We start from the raw sequence: 24964 nt of genomic DNA, 5'->3' as shown, positions 1-24964 counted from the left end.
CGGACCAAAGAATATAGGTACACTGTGAAATTCTGGACAGCTAAGAGGTATAAAGTATTAGCATACCTCTCAACTGTACAGATTTCCATAGAATGCACAGATTTCTGACTCATAATTTTTGGTTTGTTCTACATAAATTTGTGGTTTTCTGGCAAATCACTGATGACTGAAATCACTACTCTAAAGGAGTGTACTGTTGATTTGCTTGAATCTGATAATGCAAGCTTGTAATAGCATCACTGAACAGCTGAAAATGAAACTGGGAGTTAAAGGGACCAATTGGGGAATTTGTGGTACCCTATTATTTTGAGCCCAAATCTGGGAAATACTGAGGAATTCTGTACACTTGAGCAGTATGGTTATCTATCCAACAGGGCACAGGCAGTCAAATGGAAGCATATCTCTATCCCTCCCCCCATTTAAAATAGGACTTTTTCTTTTTAAGTCTTTATGGATACATTTAGGCCAATAAATCCAATCCCCACTAACTGTGATCATGCATGTTTTGGCCTTCTTATGAGCTCATCAGCACAACATAAGTGGACTGTTTGCCTGCACTTTGGAGGTTAGCTTTATTTACCTGAATGCATCCATAAACACTTAAAAAGAAAAGAAAAAGTAAAAAGTCATGGACATTCAGAAGCTAAACAGCTGAAACACTTGATGTCCTTAAGGGATCATTTGCATACATCCCATGGGCCTCTATTACAGGATGTTTAAGGTATCACACAGCAAAAGCAAAAATTCTAGCTTTGCTGTTTTATTCTTGTAGTTTTTTTTTTTTTAATAAAAAGTAGAGAACAGGGAATAGATCAACAAAAATTCTTGGAAAAACAGATGTGACTAAAGCAATGAATAGCATTAGAAAAGATTAGGATTTATTGTACTCTACTGCAAACAAAGTGGAACAGAATAAAATGATGGCCAGCAGTTATAAATGTAAAACATTTTTAATGGGATCCAAACTAAGCGTTTTCACAGTTACAAAGACTGCTTCTTCAGACGATACTATTAGTCAAAAACCTTCATCCCTTAAATACAGTGCTTAACATTTAAATCCCATTAAAGACATTTCATTTTTATAACTGCTGGCCATCGTTTTAATCTGCTCCATTTTATTCTTTTCTTGTTGGTTGTCCTGTGGAGCAGGCTATTTATTTGGTCTATTGTTGTGCTGTGGATTAATAAACTAAACATATTATCAGAGGCAGAAAAACGTAGATCTGCAGACAAATATAAAGAAAGATGACCCAAAAAAGTTTTACAGAGAATTGGGAAATACAGCAAAAGGAACAGAAACACCACCAAAAAAGAAGAAATCGACACATTTTGGAGAAATATTTATAAAGACCATGCGGAACACAACAAAAATGCTGAACTGATAGTAGTAGTAAAAGAAATAGTAAGATGATCAAATGTACAGGATATGAAATGGGATGAAGTAACAGCTACAGAAACCAATCAAATTAAGAGGAGCTCCTAATTGGAAAACCCCAAGCCCAGATACAGTACCGAACTTCTGGCTAAGAGTACTAACATCTTTACACGGAGACTTAGCCTTGTGTAAGTACTACTTATATGTGCACCTGGTTAGCAACAGGAAAAACAATACTCCTTAATAGTGAACCTGTAAGCTATCCTAAAAACTACAGACTGATAACTAGTCTTCCGATGCTATAAAACTATATACTGGAATTGAAGCTGACAGAGCTTATAGTCATTTTGGAAGAAAACTCATGGCAAAAGAACAAAAGAGTAACAAAAAAGTCATATGGATTATTTATTGTTAAAGTCATAATGGAGAATGTTAAAAAGGGGAAGAATTTAAGTATGGCATGGATAGATTACAAAAAAAGTATATGACAGCATCCTACATTCATGGATAAAGGAGAATTTACAGATGTACAAGACATACTCAACACTGATCAATTACATTATGGTGACCATGAAACAGTGGCAAACTACTTTTCAGCAAAGCTACGACAAAGGACAAATTATTACCCCATGGATAAAAATACAGAGGGGGATATTACAGGATGATGCTTTGCCACAGTTCTTTTGTTTTACCCTAACCCATTAAGCTGTCTACATAACAGATTAGATCACAGTTGCAATTTGGCCCCTGGACAACAGCAAAGTGTAAAAACTTTTCATCTTCTTTTTGTGGATTATTTAAAACTGTATAGTTCATCATATGAGGAGCAGAAGGCACAAATGTAAGTGGTCAAAACTTTCTCAGATGATATAAGAATGCCATTTGATTTTGATAAATGTGCAAAAGCAACATTTAATTCAGGAAAGCTGCAGCACTAAGAACATATCAGGCTTGGACAGGACTGTGATATTAAGGAATTTCAGCAGGGGGAAGTGTATATATATTTGGAAACTGATGAAGGATCAACAGTAAAACATGAACAAATGTGAACAAAACTCAGTAAGGAATATTTTACAAGACTAAAATCTTGAAAACATCCCTGACGTCAAGGAATAAAGTCCAAGCTACAAAACCAAACTGCTCTTCCTGTTCTAACTTGCTTTGTGGTGACTGACTGACCCCAAAAGGCTGAACCGGAAAATGAGAAAACAGCTTCATGCTTATCAAATAATATATAAAAATCAGTGTATACCAAGATAATATATTTCTCATTCTGAAGGCTGTATGGGCCTCCTCGAAACTGATTACATGTATAGATCTGCAGTCATTGGGCTGTGTACTTATCTGCTGACGACACCAGTTCCAAACATAAAAAGAAGTTATATACTTACTATAATGCTCGATGTTTGTAGTCTATCTCGCCCTTTATTCTTACACTAGGGACCGGAGCTGAACCTCGGCACCGACTCGGCCATACTCTAGCTCAAAAACTTCTGGTTGGCTTGTGGCTAGGAGGTATCCCATCATGCATCACTAACATACCCCAGATCTTGTTTGCTGCAAGGAGAAACATACAGAGACAAACCAAATCGAAAGGACTAACAAAAACAGTTGGTACTCTATCCCCAGGTCCTCAAGGAGGGGGTAGGAAGGGGGGGTTTGTAAGAATGAATGGTGAGATGGACTACAAACATCGAACGTTATGGTAAGCACACAACTTCCTTATGTTCTGTAGTCCTATCTCGCCTTTATTCTTACACTTGGGACAGCGTCCTTAGCACCTTCATCTTGGGTGGCTCATTGGAAAATGTTCCTGAGTACTGTGGAACCAAAGGAAGACCTGTTCCTAGAAGCCATATCCAATTTGTAGTGAGTAATGAATGTATGAGGTGAAGCCCATGTTGCTGCAGCACAAATGTTGTCTATTGGAATTTTAGCCTGAAACACTACCGAGGTAGACACAGACCTGGTAGAAAGAGCTTTCACCTTGAAGGGAAGATCTTTACCACTGGAGGAATAGACAAAAGAAACTGGAAGGCCCCTCCTAGAGTCTGAAAAGGAAACAAACAACTGATCTGACCTTCTGAAATCTTTAATTATGTCCAGACAAAAACGCAATTGTCTATGCACATCCAGTTGGTGGAATTTGTACTCTGGCTTGTTAGAAAAATCAGGGAAGAACAGGCAGGCATTATTCAATAGATTAATATTGGCTTGAGAAGAAACCTTAGGAATAAAGGAAGGGTTTTTGTTCACAAGGAGACCCTATCCTTATGAAACACCAAATAAGGGGGCTTAAGGGAAAGAGCTTGCAGTTCAGAGACCCTTCTTGAGAAGTGATGGCCACTAAAAATATAGTTTTCCAAGATAAAAACTTGGTCACATGTTGCTGAAGGTTCGAAAGGGCTTCACGTAAGTTTATGGAGAACAAAGTTCAAATCCCATGGTGCCATTGGATTCATGACTGGGGGTCTTAGCAAAGTGGCCCCTTTGAGGAAGGCTCTACAAAGTCTATGAGCCATAAGGTTAGATTCATTAGCAACATGAAAAGTGGAAATGGCTGCCAACTTGGATTTTAATAGTTGCCGCTGCTGAACCTTGGTTGATAACTGCGAAAGGAAGTCTAAAATGGCAGAAATGGGAGCTTTGTAAGGATCGAGGTTTCTCTCACAGGCCCAAAAGGAGAATCTTTTCCACTTACTGGTATAACTTTTCCTGGTAGACGGTTTGTGAGAAGATGACAGGATGTGTACAACCTCGAGAGAAAAGTCATGAAGCCTGACTAGGGATGGAATTGGAGCAGCCAAGCTGTTAAATTGAGGGTGTGGAGAAAGGGATGAAACAACCCTGATATGTGTGTCAGCAAATCTGGCACTGGATCCAGAGTCTACGGTTTGTCCATTAGATGAGGTCTGAGGAAGGGGAACCAAATCTGTCGAGGCCAGTAAGGAGCAATTAGGATAATTTTGCTTCCCAAGGATATTGCTTTCTGAATTACCTTCGATATGAGGGGGAAAGGAGGGAAAGCATAGAGAAGTCCCGAGGGCCACTCGTGAATGAGTGCATTTCTTGGGGGTTTCCCCTTCCGGGGGAATCAGGGTGAAGTGTAGCTGCTTTATTTAGCATTGACAGGAGTAGCAAAGATCGCAGCAAGGAGGACCTCATTTGTGAAAAATCTGATCCGCAATGTATGTGTTCAGAGACCACTCATGAGGCATCAGAATAGCCCTGCTGAGCCTGTCGGCTATAATGTTGGACTTCCCCTGAGATGTGCACTGCTATCAGAAATTGTTGGGAAGACACTGCCCACTCCCATACTCGAAGGGCTTCTCTGCAGAGGGGGTAAGATTTGGTTCCTCCTTGCTTGTTTAGGTACCATACCACCGACATACTGTCCGAGTGGATTGTAGTCGTTCCTAGAGGGAGAAAGCTGTGAAGTGCTTGCAACGCTAGAAGCACTGCTCTCATCTCCAAAACGTTGATATGCAAATGAGCATCGTGATCTTGTCATGTGCCTTGGACTGTTCTCCCTAGATAATACCCCCCCATCCCATCTGGGAGGCATCCGTGGTCAGAGTGGCAACTGGGGGAGAAGGAACAAATGGTCTTCCTGTGTTTAGATTGCTGGTCTGGGTCCACCAATGAAGATCCTGTTTGCACAAATCTGTTATCAGGATGGGGTGAGACAGAGGTAGATACTGCAGTGACCATTGGGCAAAAAGTAACCACTGCAGGATCCTCATGTGCAGTCTGGCTAATGGAACTAGTGTTATTGTCGAAGCCATTGCCCCAATAGCTTGAGCACTACCTTTGCTTTCACTTTTCTTAGAGGAAGTAAGCTCAAGACTTGCTCCCTTAGACTCTGAATCCTTTCTACAGGAAGGTAGGCCCTCATTGCAACGGAGTTTATTTCGGCGTCAATGAAATTCACACGCTGAGAGAGCAACAATGCAGATCTTTGTCAATTTACTGTAATTCCTAACTGCAGGCAAGTTGAAATGGTAGTGTCCCTGGCCTGTAACAGTAGATGCCTTGTGGTGGCAGTCAGGAGCCAGTCATCCAGGTATGGAAACACTTGTAATTACTGACGTCTCAAGTGAACCGCAACCACTGCCATACATTTGGTGAACACCCTGGGGGGCTGTGGTGAGACCAAAGGGCAGGGCGCGGAACTGATAATGACTGGCTCCCAGCCGGAAGCGTAAGTGATTCCTCAATGCCGTCCATTTTGATATGGTAGTATGCATCTTGGAGGTTTATGGAGCACATCCAAACATCTTTCCCTAACAACGGGAGTATCGACTGTAAGATGACTATTTTGAACTTGGACTTCTGTACATATTCATTCAGTTTGCTGAGATCCAAAATGGGTCTCATGTCCCCTGTTCTTTTTGGCACCAAAAAGAATCTGGAGTAAGTCCCTAATTCTACTTGGTCTGCAGGGATGGGTTGGATGACTCTCTTCATGAGCAACTTTTGGACTTCTACAGTTGCTAAATCCCTGTGATTGGGTGGCACATCTGGGATTCGTCTGCACCGAGGGGGTGGAGAAGAGAAGGGAATATGGTAACCTCTGGTAATTACCTTTAATATCCACTTGTCTTGAGTGATGTCGTGCCAGGCTTCTGGGTATAAAGAAATACAACTCCCGACTGGCTCCAGAGACGCGCAGTCAGGCTTCCTTTCAGGAACGCTGATAGGGACAACCACAGAAGGAATCACTGTCTCCCTGGTTCTGCGGGTCTCCTCTGCCTCTAGAGCAGCGTCTACCATTATTTCCTCCTCTTCTACCTCTGGAGAAGGAATCACCTTGTGCGTCCTGGAAAAACCTCTGCGATGTTTTGAAAAACATTTTGCCGCTCTTTTGCCCTTTGGGATAGGGTTTAGTAGGGACGGAAAAACGGACTCCCATGGCAGACAGGGTTTTTCTTCCTTCTTGGACCTGGTGAGTGTGTCCTTTACCTTGGTTCTGAACAATGAGGATCCATCAAAAGGGGGCATCGGTAAACGTAGACTTAAAGGCCTCCGCAAAGTTACACAAACACATCCAGGAGTGCCTTCTGAGAGAGACTCCTGAACCATTTGGTCTTCTAGGAACCGGTTCCACAGAATCAGGAGATTCTCACACCTTTCGACTGACTCAATCCAGTAGCTCATCAAAAGGCGGAGACACCCAAGAGGCAGAGGGTTGAGACCCAAAAGCCATCAGGTACACTGACTCTTCATCAGAAGAGGATGTGGTGGACCAGCCAACTCTCTGTTTCAGGATCTCAAGGATATCTGCGAATGAGATATCAAAGGACGACTTGGGGGACGCTTCTGACTCAAGGTCAGTGTCTGATGCAATAGACTCATCAGTGGAGTCAATATGTTTCCTCTTACAAGTTTTCTTCCTAGGCGGTTCCTAAAAACGATATTCTGGGGAGACTTTGGAAGACTGGGGACCACTCATGGAGGCCTCCTGAGGCTGCGGATCTCTGCTGTGTTGGGAGAGAGAGGGAGCTGAGACTGAAGTCGGTGCTTTAGGGGGAAGAGTATCTGTATCTCTGAATTAAACTGAAAACCGGGACAGCACACTCATCATCTCGAAGGCCGATCCTCTCGGCTCTGAGGATGCTCTCCGCTCCGAAGATGCAGAGGCAGTCCTCGGTGCCGAGGAGATGGGCTCTGAGACGCATGTGGGGTCCAAGCTCACCCTCACCGAAGCACTGAGAGGTAGGCTCAGAACCGAAGTTCAATTTGAAGCATCCCCCTTGGGCCTGACTGGGGAGCTGAGGACCCTAGACCCCACACAGATGGCACCAAAAGGGTCGGAGTGGATACTGGAACTGAGAGACCAATTGAGGTAGCTGGAACCGACCTTTCCACAACTGGAGGCACCGACAACTCTGGCTCCTAAGGCTCAGAGAAGCTTGGAGGAACATCGACAGGGTGTGAGGGCAAATTAGGCTCCAGAGCCGACTGGGACAGAGCCGAAAGTAAATTTGCCAGTGCCGAAGTCTGAAGCAGTCTATGCACAACTCTATCGATGCCCTCATCAGAAAGGCTCCTAAAGGACCTAGAAGATAGAGTGGGGGATCTAGATTGCTGGAATATAGGCGACCTAAGAGTCGGGGAAACCGGTCGGAGTTCAGATGACCGGCTCCAACATGTAGTGTCAGTTATAGGCCCCGAAGTTCCTGAAGCTGAAACTGATGGATCCACTAGGCTGACCTCAGTCGACACCGAAACCAGTGGAGCCGATGAGGGTGTAGCCACTTTAGTAATTTTAGCTGGCGGCTCCAACAAAACAGAATGGGTGTGAGACCGCCTTTTGGTAGCTTTAGGTCTGTCCTTTTTAGAAGAGAAAGGAGATTTAGAGCTGGATGATGAAGATGCCAATTCGTCTTCAAAGGAATGTTTTAATAGTCCTTTCAAAATAAGTTTGTTCTTCCTCTCCTGAAGAACAAGAGGACTGAATGCATGACAAAACAGGCAAGACACTTGGAGGTGGATAGCCCCGAAACAGTAAACACAAAGATTGTGCCCGTCAGTCAAGGACATCTTCTGGGCACATTTAGTACACTTTTTGAAGCCCGAAGGCTTATGATCCTTAGAGTCTTTTGACATAGCTAGCAAAAACAACTATCCACAATACACACAACATCTATGAGCAGATAGAACAGACAAAAAGGTAACAGAGGACTAGGTCCTCTAACTTAAACGTGCCTAGCCCTAAGAGTAGAAGAGAAAACCGAGGACTAGGTCCTCTAACTTAAACGGCCCTAGCCCAGGGAGAGATTGAAAGCAGCGCAGATGAGTAGGTCCTCTAACTAAAACGGTCCTAGTCCAAAGGGAGAGAACAAGAAAGGGAAACCAGCAGCAAGAGAGAGTGATGCAGGGATACAAAAAGGCCAACGGAAGAACGGACAAACAACGTACAAGCAGTACACACAGAAACTAAGCAGCAAATGGTCTGAGCAGACACGGATTGCAAGAAAACCACTAAACTACCACAACAAGATTATTATATTGACAAAAAACAGTCAAATATATTGAAAAATATATAGAAAAATATCACTTTGCCACAGCCAAGAAGAATCACGTCTGAGCTGAACGAGCGGCAAACGAGATCTAGGGTATGTTAGTGATGCATGATGGGATACCTCCTAGCCACGAGCCAACCAGAAGTTTTTGAGCTAGAGTATGGCTGAGTCGAAGTCGAGGTTCAGCTCCGGTCCCTAGTGTAAGAATGAAGGCAAGATACAACTACAGAACATCAAATGTTTTGAAACATGTATCTAAAATGCCTTCCCTGTTTAGTTTAGTGGAAGCATATCAGTGTCAAGTGAAAATGGAACCAAACCAGAAGCAGACAAAAATCAGGCAGCAAATGAATGTGCCAAAAACAAAAGAAAGAATGTAAGAAGTATCAGATAGAGAAGGTAAGAAATGTGGAAAAGGCATAAATATAGTTGCAAGTACAGAAAAGTCCTGGAACAACCTCATGCCAATCAGGATCTAATGATTTTACTCTAAAGATGCCCTACATTGTAAAGGGAGAAAGCGCTTAGTACTGTTTTGTTCGTTGGTCTATCCAGTTTCATTAAAGGCATTGTGGCGGTCTATCCTGGCTCAGTTTATTTTTACTAGTCTATTACTACTTTGCTGTTTTCATCTGATGCAGGAATGTTTAAGAAAGGCATATTTAAACCAAAAGATGAAAGGTTAATATTAATGCCCCCGGATACTGGCCTATGTACATATTTGGTTAAAGTCCATTGAACATGTGGGAGAAACAGACAAATGCAGGCTCTGTGAAACAGAACTGGAAACAGTCACACATCTTGTTGGTGGATGTGATACACCAATGGCAGAGAGCCTGTACATTGAAAGGCATAGTATTATGGAAATACAGTTGCATTAGGGATTATGCAAACATTACAATACTGAAGAAGCTGAGGAACACTGGAAACATGAGCCACAAAGCATTACAAAAAATGATGACGTTTATATCACATAGGATTACTCATTATCAACAGTTCACAAAAACAGATGCGAGAAAACCAGATATAGTCGTCCAAGAAAAAACAAAAGTAGCATTGATCACTGAAATTGCAACACCCACTGATTAGTGTCTTACTTACAAAGAGGCACAAAGTCATAAAATGCCAGGATTTGCAGGCAGAAACGAGGGCAATGTGGAAGGAGGTTACCCAGAGAGTTCCAATACTAGCAGGAGCAACGGGCATCATATGAAAGAATTTACAGTCGTATTTAGATAAGCTACTGATACAGATAACTCCATATGAATTGTGGGAGGAGTCAATTCTGGGCACATTGTGGTTGCTGTGAACAGCACTTATGGCAAACATCAAAGACTGAAGCAAAACCAATTTTGTGAACTTTAATCATACTTTGACTTAGGGATGGGGTCCATTCCCATCATGGTATGAGAAATTTAAGTCTTGGAGAAATTAAAAAAAATGGTAAAGGGTAACAAAAGAACGTCGTATGGAACAAAGGATCATTTGCTGCCAATTAAAGCCATAATGTAAAATTGTAAAAGGGGAAAGAATCTAAGTATGGCACAGACAGACTACAAAAAAAGCACCTGACAGCATCCAACATTCACGGATAAAGGAAAGCTTACAGAGATGTACAAGATACATCCTACACTGATCAATCGCATTACAATGGCAAGCCACTTTGCAATTAAACCATGACAAAGGGCAAATGATTACCCTAAGGACAAAAGTTCAAAGTGGGATATTCTAGGGTGGTTTTTCACCATCATTGTGTTGTCTTGCTCGTAATCCATTAAGCTGTTTATTTAGCAGATTAGATTCAGTAACAATCTGAATCCCAGAAAACAACCTGTCCTTAATGACTTCCCATCTACTTTTTTGAGGGTAACTTAAAACTGTACAGTTCATCAGATAAAGAGTTGATAGGACAATTGCAAGTGGTTAAAACTTTCTTAGATGACTCAAGAATGACATTTGATGTTGATAACTATGCAAAAAACAGCATTTAAAGAAGGAAATTTGCAGTAAATATCAATCCAGGACAGGAATAGGATATAAAGGAACTTGAGCAGGAAGGTGTGTATAAATATTTCACAATGATGAAGGATTGGCAATAAAGGATGTAGAAATGCAAATAAAACTCAGTAAGGAATACTTCAGACAATTAAAACTAATATTAAACACATTCTTGACATCTAGGAATAAAGTCCAGGCTATTACCCAATTTACTGTTTTAACCTGCAGTTTTGGTGTGATTGACTGGCCCAAAAAGGTATTGGATTAGCTGGACAGTAAAACAAGAAAAATGTTTCATGCTTATCAAATGGTATATAAAAATCAGTGTTTACCAAGATTATATATTCCACTCTCTGAAGGAGGTATGGGCTTCTTCAAAGCTAATTACATGTAAAGATCTGCAATCATGGGACTGCACACATACTTGCTGACCTCATTACATCCAAACATAGTGAAAGTTTTACAACATTAGGGGAGGAAATCTAAGATGACCTCTGCTTAGTTTAGCAGAAGGTTTCCCCATATTCTTTTTGGACTCCCCTGCCATTTCTTCTTAAAGGTATGTTTACTTGCACTCTAGTGAGACTATTTTGTTTTTGCTGAAACTGGATGAACTGTTAGAGAACCTGTAAGAAAATTTGGAAAAGGATGGCTGAAAAATCAGAGATTCCTTCCATATCATATCCTTTTTGCAGGATACAAGCCGTACAGCTAAGGCTAATGAAGCAGTGATCAATATGATGAACATCTGATGGCAAAACAGCATAATACTGGGAATTATCCTCAGGGCAACAGACTCCAGAAACAGAGGCAATGTTCTCAAAATACCAAATGAGTGCCAGGCCACTCCTGAAGTAATCTGTATACAATACTCTACAGGAAATCAACATCATGGGGCAGAGGGGAAAGACATGATACAAACTACAGCTCTCATCAAAAAACAAGGAAGATGGGGGGGGGGGGGGGAGTATTCAAGTGCATTGCTTAATACCAAGCCAGGTATTTCTATACCCCTATTCACTATGCCAAACCCTTTCTCCAGCAACATGACTGGTTTACAAGACAGAGAAAACAGTCACCCAAAGGCTTCTAGCTCTAGTAAAAGCAGGAGTCACTTTCTGCATCTCTGTCCCCAGTCTGTGATGCTGCACACGTACATCTCTTCCCATCTGCACCTCTGGTTCTACCAACAAGCCTTGTTTTTCTGACTATTTTAACACCCCACCCTGGAACCAGTTTGTCCCAACCTGAGGGATATCTTATACCTTTATTCTGGTTTCCATTATAAATGACCACCCCCCCCCCCATCAAACACAATCACCATTTGCTGTCAGTGCCTGCTAAATGACAAAACCTCTGTGAAATGCTAATGTGTTAACACTGTTCTACTGCGAAAAGTAACATTTAAAAACTTTGTATGAAAACTGCTCATAAAAATACATGAATCTGCCATACAGCAATCATCTGCTTAAATGAACCCAAGTAAAATCTGAACATGGTTTGTTGAAGATATACAGGACCTGTACGACTGGATGAAAATGCTCCATCTGTCAGACCATGCTTCTATCTTCTCAACCATGAACAATAAAAGTATATAGTAAAAAGGCAGTTATGAAAATTTGACATGCAATTTAAATATTAAAATTCATACCTCTGCTCTGTATGGCAAAAAGATGGCACTAGCAAGGTTCCCTGTGATCCCACTACATATAAAGATGATGGAAATTCGGACCCATCCAGCCAGCTTTTCCAGATCCCGAAGAACAGTCATCTGAAAAACCACAGATACTAAGCAGTGGACAATCCTGTGAAAAGAAGAAAACTAGATGCAATAACAAAGTGGCAGAAGAGAGTGATGCAACTCATTGCAAATAATCAAATTATGAAAATGAAAATGTTATCCCTAAAATAAATATTCTGCCAAAACATTGTTTCATTTACTGTATACCTGCAAGCAAGGCAAATGTGTCTTGACAGTAAAAATTCATATGACTTGGTTACTATTGTGAAGAGCACAACACTGACAGCAGATAGTTTAACAGCATTCTGCATACTTGCAACAAAAGATAAAAGCATCACAAAGGAAGAATACATAGTATTCACAAGATAGAAAAATAAATACCAACTCGGGTCATACGTGTCTGTAACAGTTATGTGCAGGAGATGAGAAATGCACATAATGTAGTAGGAGCTGCAAGTTTATAAGCACATTCTCATACAACATAAAAAACATGTGATGTGCAAGCAATAATCAGTAAATCAGCAACAAGCAGGTAGTCTTAAACCCAAACAAATAAGCAAAATGAGCACAAATTAGTCATCCTAAATCCACTGACCAACTACAAAGCATGTGCCTTCATCGCCCCTGCTTGCACAAGAGGATGAATAGCACCAGTTAGATATTAGAGGCCTCCTACACAGAGTATTGTTACTGATACAAAATCAAATAATTAAAGTGGTCTTCTCTACTCCAAAGATGCAGAGTGCCGACGGGTCTAACTCAGATTTCCCAACAGCAAAATTATTCTCATCAGAATGCACAACCCAACTGTCCTGCTGGGTCTATATCACTTTGTCGAAGTCACACTTCAATGAACAGTATTTATTTGGATATGCCATTCATCGAATTCTGCTCATGGGAGGAGCTGTGCCCCCCGTTACGTGTGTGTGTGTGTGTGTGTGTGTGTGTGTGTGTGTGTATGTATGTATGTATGTATATATATATATATATATATATATATATATGTGTGTGTGTGTATATATATATATATATATATATATATATATGTGTGTGTGTGTGTATATATATATATATATATATATATACACGCAAATTTCCTGATCTCAGTATGAACAGTTCTACAAATGGCATATTCAATGTAAGTGCACTGAAAATGCCATTCAGTGAACTGATAGGGATCCATCTTGCTACATAACATACAGCTGAGAAACCGATATGAAATTTCCATTCACTTACTTATACCCCAATGTGCGGGCCTTAACTCGTATCTGAAATATTAGGGTAAACTAATTTAAAAGAACAAGAAATATTACATTATTCTCTGTACTCTTAGTGTAAACTCGGATGTTAGAATATTTAGAAAAAAGGATGTGGAAGTGAGGGATGCAAGGGGGCATAACCACACCCCTTGTTGAAAACACACTAAACTAAACAATTGTGCAGTCATTAACATATTACCACAGCAAGGTGGAGACAACAGCAGGTCTGGTCAGTCAGATGGTAAGATTTTCATAAGCTACTGGTTGAGTACCATAGTTATAGTTTTTGCCAATAAGAAACACGGTCACACTTTAATGAGCTGCAAAAAAAAAAAAAAAGTACAGCTATGTAGGAAAATTACCCTATAAAGTGATGTTCGAATGATCACTGCTAAAATAACATTAGCTATATGGGTTACATCCTACCAAGGATATAATAAGCTGGGCATCTTCCAAAGCTAAAGGGCACCTTCCACATGCATAAACTGATAATTCAGTTTGAGCAGAGAGCTGACAAAAGAGTTGTTTGGGATACAAGCCCTTCAAAGTTTTCATGCCATTAGAGAGACAAGGACAATACGATGAAAAAAAATAGCTTCATCCTAACAACAAAATTATACAAAAAGGAGGGGGATGGAGGAAGACAGCAGCTACTGCAACAGTGATCATTCAAACATATACTGTTATTGCAAGTTACCTTACACAGCTGTTCTATGTTCTTCATTAAAATCACTGCTGAAGTAGCCTTAGCCCTATGGCTAGATTAGCATAGTTTAGACTGACTGAAATAGGAAGGATGAGGGTCCAAGAGCCACTTGAGAATGGTCCTAGCAAAGCCATTCCTAAACCTGGAGGACATATCTAGTTTATCATGCTTCGCAAAAGTAAGCACTGAGGAACAAGTCACTGCTTCTAGACTCCAAAAAGCAACTGACGAAGTTGACCCTGCCTGGAACTGCATTGTAGTGGTGGATACAGCAAAAGCTAAAATCATGGAACTACTCTCTTTTAATATGGGTTGTCATTTTTTCTTACTTTCTGAAATGAACAATCTGATCAGAATTCCTAAATGATTTTGTTCTGTCGATATAATACATGAGCTGGCTGTGGACATATGGGGCATGGAGCATCCCTTTTCCTTTGTTTTTTGGTTCTGGAAAGAAGATGAGGAGATGGATAGCTTGGCTTAAATTAAATTCAGACACCGCTTTAAGTGTAAATGAAGAATTAGTTCTCAAGGAAACCCTGAATTTGTGGAAAATGAGATAAGGCTGACCCATCATAAGAGCATGCAGCTCAGATACTCTTCTTGTACAGGTCAGAGCAATCAGTACCACATTTTTCCATGTAAAGAACCTCAAAGTCAGCCAGATGAGCTGCTTTAAGTGAAGCAAGAGTTAGTTCTGCTATCACAATTAAGATCTCATGGAGGAGCCATCTGTTTTTCAGGTGGCTTAATTTGCTGCACCCTTCTCAAAAACATTTTTGCATGGGATTGCACTGAATTATGTTTTTCTTCCCCACCACACATCAACATCTGCTATTTACCCGAGGAAAATATCTTTGAAGTCTACTTGGGGTATAAAAATATCTATGTAAACATTTGCAAGCATAGATCCTATATTTTCTAGACTTTCTTGCATATTTGGGAGACATATATACTCCCCTAGTTTCTTTGTGAATTACTTATCCAGTCTCCCTTCCATTCCTTTCAAATCTCCTCTGACTGATTCTCATAGTTATTGTGCAATATTTTATATGTTCTACTAATTATCCTTATTTAACAGCAACTTCTGTTCTAGATTCCACTAAAAACTCTCCCAGTGCTGGTCTTTTACTTAGGATACCCCTATTTCTTTCTCTTTGTCTAAACTCTTGATATAATCCTTGATATGAAAGGCAATCTCTAACTTGCAGTTCAAATAAATTATTGTCTTTCTCCCATTCTTTTACCTTTCCCCCTCTAATTATTTGCTCCCAATACCTTGGTTCCTTTTCCAGATTTCGCCAATAAATATCAGCCCCCTCTTTCTTATTGTAGTATCCTAATTGCAGTCATTCTTATTGGCATGATCTCCTTTCTCCATTTCCACATTGACTTTGTTCTTAATACTTTCTGCTGCTTTATGGATAAAACATTCTGTATAGTTATTAAGGATGTGCATCAAAATCCCAGTCTCACCTTGTTTCTGGAGCTTCAACCGTTTCAGTAACATCTCTTTCCACTTTAAATTATAGCTTTCACCTTGTGCTATGTATAAGAGCCTTAAATGTGTAGCTCTGAAATACCCCTTCAAATCAGGTGATTCCAAACCACCTTGTTCTACTCTAAGAATCAGCTTATCACACTCGACTCTTGCTGACTTCCCCCTTCTCAGTCAAAATCCTTCAGCTCTTAATTAACTATCCACAATTTCTCTGGTTGATAAAAATATGCCCTACCTGGGTATAAAGCTAAAGGGACTAAACATTTTGACTGCTTGTATCTTGCTATCCATATCTATAAAACAGAGCTTTAATTTTTTAGTTTTTGTATCATTTTTTAGTCTCTTCCCATATATCCTTAGCTGCCACAACAGAATTCTTTTTAAATCATACACCTAAGTACTTCATTTTATCATGTCCCTGTAATTATGAATACTGCTGAACTAATTCATATGTGGGTACATAGGTTACAGCTATTGCCTTTGTTTTAGCTTTATTAATTCTGTATCCCAAAATGACTTGAAAACTGTCTCAATGTTCCACAACACTGAAAAGGCCTTTTTCTGGTTTTATCAGGTATAAAACTATCATCTGCAAATAAAGCCATCTTTTCACATCTACTATACCAATTTCATTCTTGAATTTGAGTCCTTTATTTACTTTGCCAGTGGTTCTAAATATAATGCAAATTAAAGGGGAAAGATGACATCCATGCCTGGTTCCTCTACTAAAACAGAAATTATCAGAGAGGAATCCACCCACTTTAATTTTTGCCTCTGATCCCTCATTTATTTTGTTTATTTATTTTACATTTGTTAACCAGGAAAGTCCGACTGGACGCAGGTCCATTTTCAGTGGAGGCCCGGGGAGAAAAGCTCCAAGCAAACAATACAATTCAATAGTGAAAACACAGCAGCATCTAAAGATACATAATAGTAATACACATATAGGATACATATATGCAATACATACAGTATATAGTACAGTATAAAAGAACATTCCAATATAATTGAGCAGTGAATATATAAAAAGAAAAAAACATTTTTCTTTTTTTTTCTCTCTCGAGATGGGTAGCAAGCATTAGATACTAAGCAGACTACTTATCTTCCTAATCAACCTTATAATTTTATCAGGGAATGCAAATGATTCTTGTGCCTTGCTCATAAAATCCCAGCTTACTCTGTCGAATGCTTTTTCTGCATCAAGACCAAACACCAACAGTAGTATTTTCTTACATTTTGCTTCCCTCTGGATCATCAATGTTCTGTTAATGCTGTCAAATATTTGCCCCCCCCACAAAGCTACACTGATCCATATCTATCAATTTTGGCATCACCTTTGCCATTCTTTTAGCCATTATAGATATAAACACTTTATAATCACAGCTTAGAATTTAAATGGGCCTATATGAAGCTGTATCTGATGGTCTGTACCCTCTTTAGGTATTACAACTACCACTGCTTTCTTCCAGGATGCTAGTACTTCTCCTCCTCTTAAAATATTGTCTCTCAGTTTTTTCCTTCCTAGCTTCCAAACTTCTACAGGAATACCATCTATTCATAGGTTCATAGGTGTGTACTAGGCTAATGGCCCTGGGGCCTTTACAAGCCTAGCCCATAGAAATGCCCTGGCATTGTGACACCCGTCATTAGTTCCCAGTGCCTCTATCAAGTACAGCCACTGGAGTGATCCCCGGAGGTGAACTTTCTATTTCCCATCCACTCAAGATTTCTCTTGAAGAGGGCTAGTGAGGTGTTCTGCTTGACAAGTATGGGAAGTCTATTCCAGAGCATGGGCAGTCCCTGGGTTATGAATCTATCCCTCCAGAGTGTTCTGTTGATTGTGGTAATAATGTTGAGGTCTCTGGAGTGTGTGGTGCGGAGGGATTGGGATTTCTTTAGATGTAGCATTTCTAACAGAGCTGGGTCAGGCATGGATTTGTAAGTCAAGCACAGATCGCCTCTTAGTAGATGATATGAAACAGAGAATAGCTGGAGTTCTTGAGTCTGGAGTTTTTGAGTCTGTCCATGTAGGACATGTGTTTAAGGCCTAGGATCCTCTTCGTGAGGTACTTTTGTGGCCTCTGCAGCTGTTGTAGGTGTCTAGTGAGGGACATGCCAAATGGGGCATTATACTCTGATTCCTCTAATAAGGGAAGAGTAGACAGAAATGATGACCTCTTTCTTCTTGGATGCAAAACGCTTAGTAATGAGATGTACCACACAGGACTTTCTGACCACAGTAGCAACGTGGTGGTTGAAGGAGAGGTTGCTGTCAACCTGTGCCCCCAGATCTCTTACAACACCTTCAGTGTTCAGTGGGCTTCCACTGATGTGGTAATTAGTGGGAACCGAGTTTTTCCCAAAGGGGATGACAACGCATTTTTTGGCATTAAGCTTAAGGCCATGGTTTCGACACCAGTCCTTGGTCTCAGTGAGGCCTTTCTGTAGGATGTCTACATCACCTGGGGGGTTAATAACGGCTCCCAGCTTACAGTTTGCAAATTTGGTCAGCCAATGTCCCTCCATGTTGGCCTGGACTTCTGAGAAGTAGATGCCAAACAGGAGAGGACCCATGACCGATCCCTGTGGGTCTCCACTCGTGACTGGTTGGCAGTCTGACTTGGGAGTCTGCTACTTTCACACTGTGAGTTCTACCTGTGAGCCAATTTGCAACCCACCTAATGATATAGGGGTTGATGCCTAGTGTGGTGAGTTTATCAATAATTCCTGAGTGAGGAATGGTATCAAAGACCTTGGCCAGACTGAGGTAGGCTGTTATGTACTGCCTTACACTCGTCCACAGCCTTGGTGACGGACTCGAAGTCGTCAACCAGGTTGAGCAGGCATGATCTACCTTTCACAAAACCAAATTGCATGGGATGTAGAGTTTGGAGATTCCCTATCTCCTTGTTAATTAGGTCCATGATGATGCACTCCACAGCCTTACATATCAGACTCATCAGGCTAATGGGACATTAATTCCCAGGGTCTGTACTTGCTCCCCCTTTATGGAGAGGGATGACTGTAGCAGTGCACCATTCGGTAGCGACAAAGCCGGAGGTGAGGCTGTGAGTGAACAGGGCACATAGATGTGGTGCCAGTTCACTTTGTTCATGTAGAACACAGCCAGAGATATTGTTGGGTCCCATGGAAGCTGTATACTTGGCCTTGGACAATGCTGCTTTAACCTGTGCTGCAGTAATGCTGGGTGCCTGGCATTCTTCTGGTATTGTGATTGGTCCTTAAGGGGGGAGAGAGGGGTAAAGTTGGCACTGAATCTGTTGGCCAGTATGTTGGCAATATCTGTTGAATCAGTACAGGAAGTACCATGGGTGCAGTAACTCAGAGCAAAGTCTTGGCGTGGAGATTCTTGATATAACTATAGAAGGCTTTGTAGTTGTTTTTAGTGTCTGCTGCAACTCTGCCGTCATAGCTGGCTTTAGAGGTTTTGATGAAGGATTGCAACTTTTATTGAGGCTAATAAGGGAGTTTTTCCAATCTTGGGACTTCACCTTTTTCTACAACAGTTTCCTCCTTCTGTTGTAGAGTTTATTAATGGCAGGGGAGCACCAGATTGGCTTCCTTTTTTTGAAGGATAGCATCTTGGTTCTGTTTGTTATGGCTAGTTCCATGCATTTATGTACATGTTCGTACAGTGCATTGGTGTATGATTTGGCAGTCACATCTATTCTCCATTGGCATGGGTACCATGAAGTTAGCCACCTCTGTTTTTAGGAGCCCAAAGTTAGCTTTGGAGAAGTTTTCATGGTAGATACCTCTGTGGGAGGTGTGAGCAAGATGTGGATTTCCATGGTGATTAGTTTGTGGTCGGATCTAACCAGGGAGGAATTGACTATTGGTGTAGAGGAACGGTTGCCCATGTTAGTAATAACCAAGTCAAGGATGTTACTTCCTCTAGTGGGGGTAAGAATGAGCTGGTCCAGGGCACTGGAATTGATGAATTCCAGGAAGCGTTGGGCCAGTGTATTAGTGCATGAGTAGTTTTCCCAATTGGAGGGGTAGTTGAAGTCACCTAGTATGATATGAAGGGTTATGCCAGCGCTATACACACACACACACATATAATGTACATATATGCATATCTATATTTCTCTCTCTCTCTTAGCAGAAGGTTCTAAATCAAATTGCAAGGGGATGACGAAATAGGGGAGACAGGAAAGAGAAGGATTTTGAAGGCAAGTCTTTAAGAAGAATAAGTATGTCAATGCAGAACTTTTAATGATGAAGCAGTTGAAAGTATTCCAAGAACAAAACAGAAATGGAGAAAGATTTTACCTATAAGGATAACTATGACTAAGGCTATAGAAAATATGTAAGGGAGACTGAATTTACTGGAAAAAATTAGCAAAAGAACCAAGTATCGTGATCAAATAACTAGTATGGGAAAGCAAAGAGAATGGGAAATGGCCAATCACAAGTTTGGATTGCAGGTTAGAGAACGCCTTCAATAGCAGGGACTGATAACAGACTACAGGCAAATACAGTAAAGGATAGGGAAATGCAAAGTGAAAGACCAGTGATGGTAGAGTCTTTAGATGAGTCAGTCACAGTAGGACATACAAAATATTGTATGATAACTAGAAGAACCAATCACGGGAGGTTAGAAAAGACCAAGAAGACGGACTGGAAAAGCAATTTATCAAGGAACAAAGGAAAGACTTTTTTATTCTCTTTTTATTTACATTCATATCTTACACCATACCAGAGTTCATATTGTGATATCTAAAATAAATTGAAAACATGCCCATCTGAATCCTACCCCTCCATCCCACTGCCAGGAAAAAGAAAAAATATAAACAATCATTTTAATTAATGATTAATGTAGTAAATTGTGTAAACATTAACCACCATTTTTACTGAAAAAATTGAGCAGATATCTATTGGTTCCACAGTCTAAGATATGTTTAGTAACCATGCTAACCATGTCTACCATTTTTGCATTATTAGCTAGTAACTATAGAATATAACATATCAGCTCTGCACATGAAAATCTGGTTAAACCATAATTTTCTAATATTAAATTAATGTAATGAACTGTTTTCCCCAAGAAGGGTGCAATTCTTGCTCATACCACCACATGTGAATCCAGTTGCCTCTTCCTCCACAATCACACCAGCAACCTTTAGAAAAAAAATCATTTTCTGGGGTCCAACAAGTTTGATTCATTTTTTTTATATGAAATGGCCTTGTTCTGAAAAGATTTTTAAAAAATCCATAATTTTCCAGACTGCCTGAAAGTATGCTGCTAGGGTGCACTTGCAAAGGGAAAGTAGACCTGTATCCAGAAAAGGTCCTAGCCCTTTTAGACTTGACTGATATTTTAGTACCAGTAAAATACACAGGACCAGTATACCTAAACAAATATGCTCAGCAGAGGTAGGAAATGTACCAGAGAGGTATCTCTCTGCCTTATCAGTCAGCCAGTGTTCTGTTGAATCCCGAAGAAATATATAGTAGACACTTCCAAATAATCGGTAGACAGAAGTTCGTTAGTCAGTCCTTTATTATTGCACCAAAGTGCTACTTAGTGTTGCAGAAGATTACAGGGGTTCATTCACTGTTTTTATTATATAGTAAATGGGAGTGGTTAGGGCCAGTAGCCAATCAGTGTGTGTAGGTGTGTTAAGAGTGGGCTGAATCCTTTATTCAAATTCTAGCTGAAAGGTGAACCCAGTCCTCACACTCCCATTGGATTATCAGAGAGATCATACACCACCAGTCAGAACTGTTACAACTCCATCTGTAGCTTAAATGACTTTTGAACGTTCAGTCACTAAACTGCAATGAGTAAAATGGAATGTGTAAAACAGAAATGTCCACAAACCAAAGTAATTTAATTCACATATTAAAAGTGCTAGATGGGTACCTAAATAAGTTAAATACACCAAACATTTGTGGCGCTTTCAAATTTCTTCTTCAGGGATGCAATTATACTCTAATGGGAACTTTCAATAAGTTTCCAATATGTTTTTAACAAAAAAAATCATAATTGTAGAGATTCGAGTTAATAATCAAAATAAGAATCAAAACTGAAAAGACAAACTGCTAAATATGAAGAGCCTCAAATCACTTCAAACTGTAAATAAAAACTACAGATATAAAACAAGTAAATTAATTAAATGAGAAAACGTACCAGTAAAAAATGAAACTGGGAGCAAGGTACAGTGGAGATAAAAAGATGGAATCTAGTATTCCAGAATTTAATCAAGAGCTATAGTGGGGATAATAGAAAAATGACATCTATACTCCAAAAATTGAGCAAAGGCAACATAAAACCTTATAGTCCCAATCTATAACCTGAGCTGGTGCTGCAGAAAGCTTATGTGAAACATGGTCTTAATCCTCACTAATATGTAGTGGTCAAGCTGAGGCTGAGGATTGGGATGATGGACTCTGGTATTCAGTTCTGTTTTTTCCAGGCCATTAGACGAATCTGCCATATCAGTTCCCTTTTCTCCGGTAAATCATTGTAGTTACCATCCAACAAGTTTTAGGAATATGGTTGAGGATGTGGAATTTGAAGACCTTGTGCCCTGCACATGATCGCTCTGATAATCCAATGGGAGTGCGAGGAGTAGTTTCACCTTTCAGCATAAATTTGAATAAAGGATTCAGCCCACTCTTACACACCTGCAGACACCGGCTACCAGCCCTAACCACTCCCATTTACTATAGAACAAAAAACAGTGATTGAACCCTGTAATCTTCTATATCACTAAGTAGTGCTTGGATGTAATAATCAAGGACTGACACCGATTCTGTCGACTGATTATTTGGAGTGTCTACTATATATTTCTTGGGGATTCAATGGGATGCTGGTTGACTGACAAGGCAGAGAGATATCTCTCTATGGTGCATTTCTTACCTCTACTGAGCAAATTTGGTTGGGTATACTGGTCCTATTTTACTGGTATTAAAATACCACTCCAGTCTGAAAGGACTAGGACCTTTTCTGGATACAGGTCTACTTTCCCTTTGCAAGTACACCACAGTAAATTTGTGTTGTTCCTTTGGACCTTTTTTAGGCCAAGGGCTATACTTTCATGTCTGGGCCAACTCCATTTGATTGAGAATGCCTGAAAGTATGATTATGAAATTTCAATGTTTCACATGCTTAAATTTTTTATAATATAGTCAGTCACTCTTATAAAAGTCATTATTTTTGCCTAGTGTTACAATTAAAACACCTGTGCCTGAGCTACAAATACAGCCATGTCATTTTTGCCTAGTGTTACAATTAAACACCTGTGCCTGAGCTACAAATACAGCCAATAATTTAGTCCCCATTTTTCTTTGTAGCAAAGATTACATTTACCAATGTGTAATACTGTTTCAGCTGTGTGCTTTACATTTTCTTATTTTGATCTAAACAGGAACTAAAGGGGATTCTATCATTTTTAACTCTATTTCTACAACATGTTTGTAGCCATGCTTCCAAGGAAAACATATAAATAGTAGCAAGCATGCTACTGTGCAGTCTTTTTGTAAGGAATAAAAATGAACCACTTAAGAATATTGCTAATTTAGCCTGTCCAGGACTCTTGGCAGCTCCAGATGCCATATACTATTTAAAAGATCATGTAAATGATTTAATGTTACTGTCTGCCAATTATAAATATTAATCCAGAATGGTACAAACATGGAAATAACTGGGTAATTAACCTGATAACCTCCTTAATCCCTGAAAACTGTATGTCTTATGGAATTATACAGGTAATATTCGAGTGGAAAAATTACATTTTTTATTAGAAAATAAGTGCTTAAAGAATATAACTTCAGAAAACGTATCCTTCCTGTAAAGAAAAATTTCAAATGAATCCTTTTTTAGAAATTTTCAGGGCTGAACACACACAGACATATATATATATATATATATATATATATATATATATATATATATATATATATATATATATACACACACACATTGTTTTTCGGCATGCACAACATGATTAAATTGATTTGGAAAGTGCCAACCCGTAATCTTTAACTAGAATCAATGACACTGTTTGAATTCCATGGAAAAAAAACTTTCTCTTGGAAAGATTTATTGTATAATCAGTAAACTTCCTTAATAATTTTAGCAATTTAAAAAAATCTATTGAATTATTAACTTGGGAGATAGTTAAATTACTGTCATCTGCATATGCTATAAACTTAAAATAGTATTAGAAGCTTCTATAGGTTTTACCATTTCTATAAATATAAGTATTGGAGCTATTGCCAATAAAAATATTGCTGGACAGAGGGCGCATCCTTGGAACAATGGAATGACATCTGTAATGCTACAAAGTATGTAATAACTCCAGAAGGCCTACACTTTTTTCTTGGAAGTGTTTGGATAGGCTTTTTTTTTTTTTACCAGAGAATTATCCTCAGGTAGATAAATGTTGCAGGTCTAACAGGAAAAGAGGTTATTTTGGGACTAACAAACTGGCAGATTTTCCCTACAGTGTGTTTTGCCACAGATGTTGGTAGACAAAATCGTAAGTTAAGAAATGAATATTTTAAGATGGGATCTAGGCTCTGAATTGTCTACACACAGCAAGACAATGTCTTATTAAATATAATGCTACTAGCAGTCAAAAAAGCAATTACTTGAAAATGGAAATCACAATCTAAACAGTCTAATTGAGGTACTAAATATTGTGAAGGAAATAAAAGAAATGGAGGTGGGATCCTTAAGAGACAAATTTACATAGACATAAATGGAATTTATGGGACTTTTTGCAGTATAATGTTCAGGAAGAAGGGAGGGAAGGAAGGAATGGAAACTTTTAGATAATGTCACAGTGACTGACCACTATTAATTAGGAAACATGTATAATGCACCAAAGTGCAGCTGTGTAAGTAAAACTTACCATAACAGTAGCTGTTTAATCACTGCTACAGTAACTTTAGCTATATGGGTTATATCCTGCTAAGGATATAACAGCCAGCCAGCTTCCAAAGCTTTCAGAACACATTCTCGTGGCCCAAAAACCATATTCAGCTTCAGCACAGCTGACTAAGACATCAGGTTTGGGTACCAAGCCCTTCAGAGCTTTCATGGAAACACAGAGAGGGAGGCCAAAAAGACAATGCTAGAAAAATAAAAGCAAAGTCCTCAACCTGGAAATAAATACATACAAAAAATAAGGGGATAGTGGGTGGGATAGAGCAGAAACTGCTGCAGTAGTCATTCAAACACCTAAATTTATGGTAGGTTTACTTACACAACTGTACAATGTTCATCATATGGATAATTGCAGCAGTAGCCTTACCTATATGGGTAGATCTAAATATGTTGTCTGAGTGGAAGGAATAAAGATAAGGGTTCAGGAGACTGAAGAATGGTC

At 39.7% G+C, this 24964-nt stretch overlaps 1 protein-coding gene across 1 annotated transcript in view; it reads right to left on the bottom strand.

Moving 5' to 3' along the window:
* Positions 1–24964, bottom strand: part of RHBDF2 (rhomboid 5 homolog 2) — a 1958103-nt gene that overhangs the window by 346518 nt on the left and 1586621 nt on the right. Inside the window, exon 17 of the mRNA XM_044089036.1 lies at positions 12050–12203. Within this exon, the coding sequence (XP_043944971.1) occupies positions 12050–12203 (154 nt within the window). The remainder of the gene's footprint in view (positions 1–12049; positions 12204–24964) is intronic.

Source organism: Protopterus annectens, chromosome 12.part0 (genome assembly GCF_019279795.1).
Source record: "Protopterus annectens isolate FY-2018-M chromosome 12.part0, PAN1.0, whole genome shotgun sequence".
In the NCBI taxonomy this organism is placed as follows: domain Eukaryota; kingdom Metazoa; phylum Chordata; order Ceratodontiformes; family Protopteridae; genus Protopterus; species Protopterus annectens.
The sequence above is the reverse complement of the archived record's forward strand: the minus strand, read 5'-3'. Positions and strand labels throughout refer to the sequence as shown.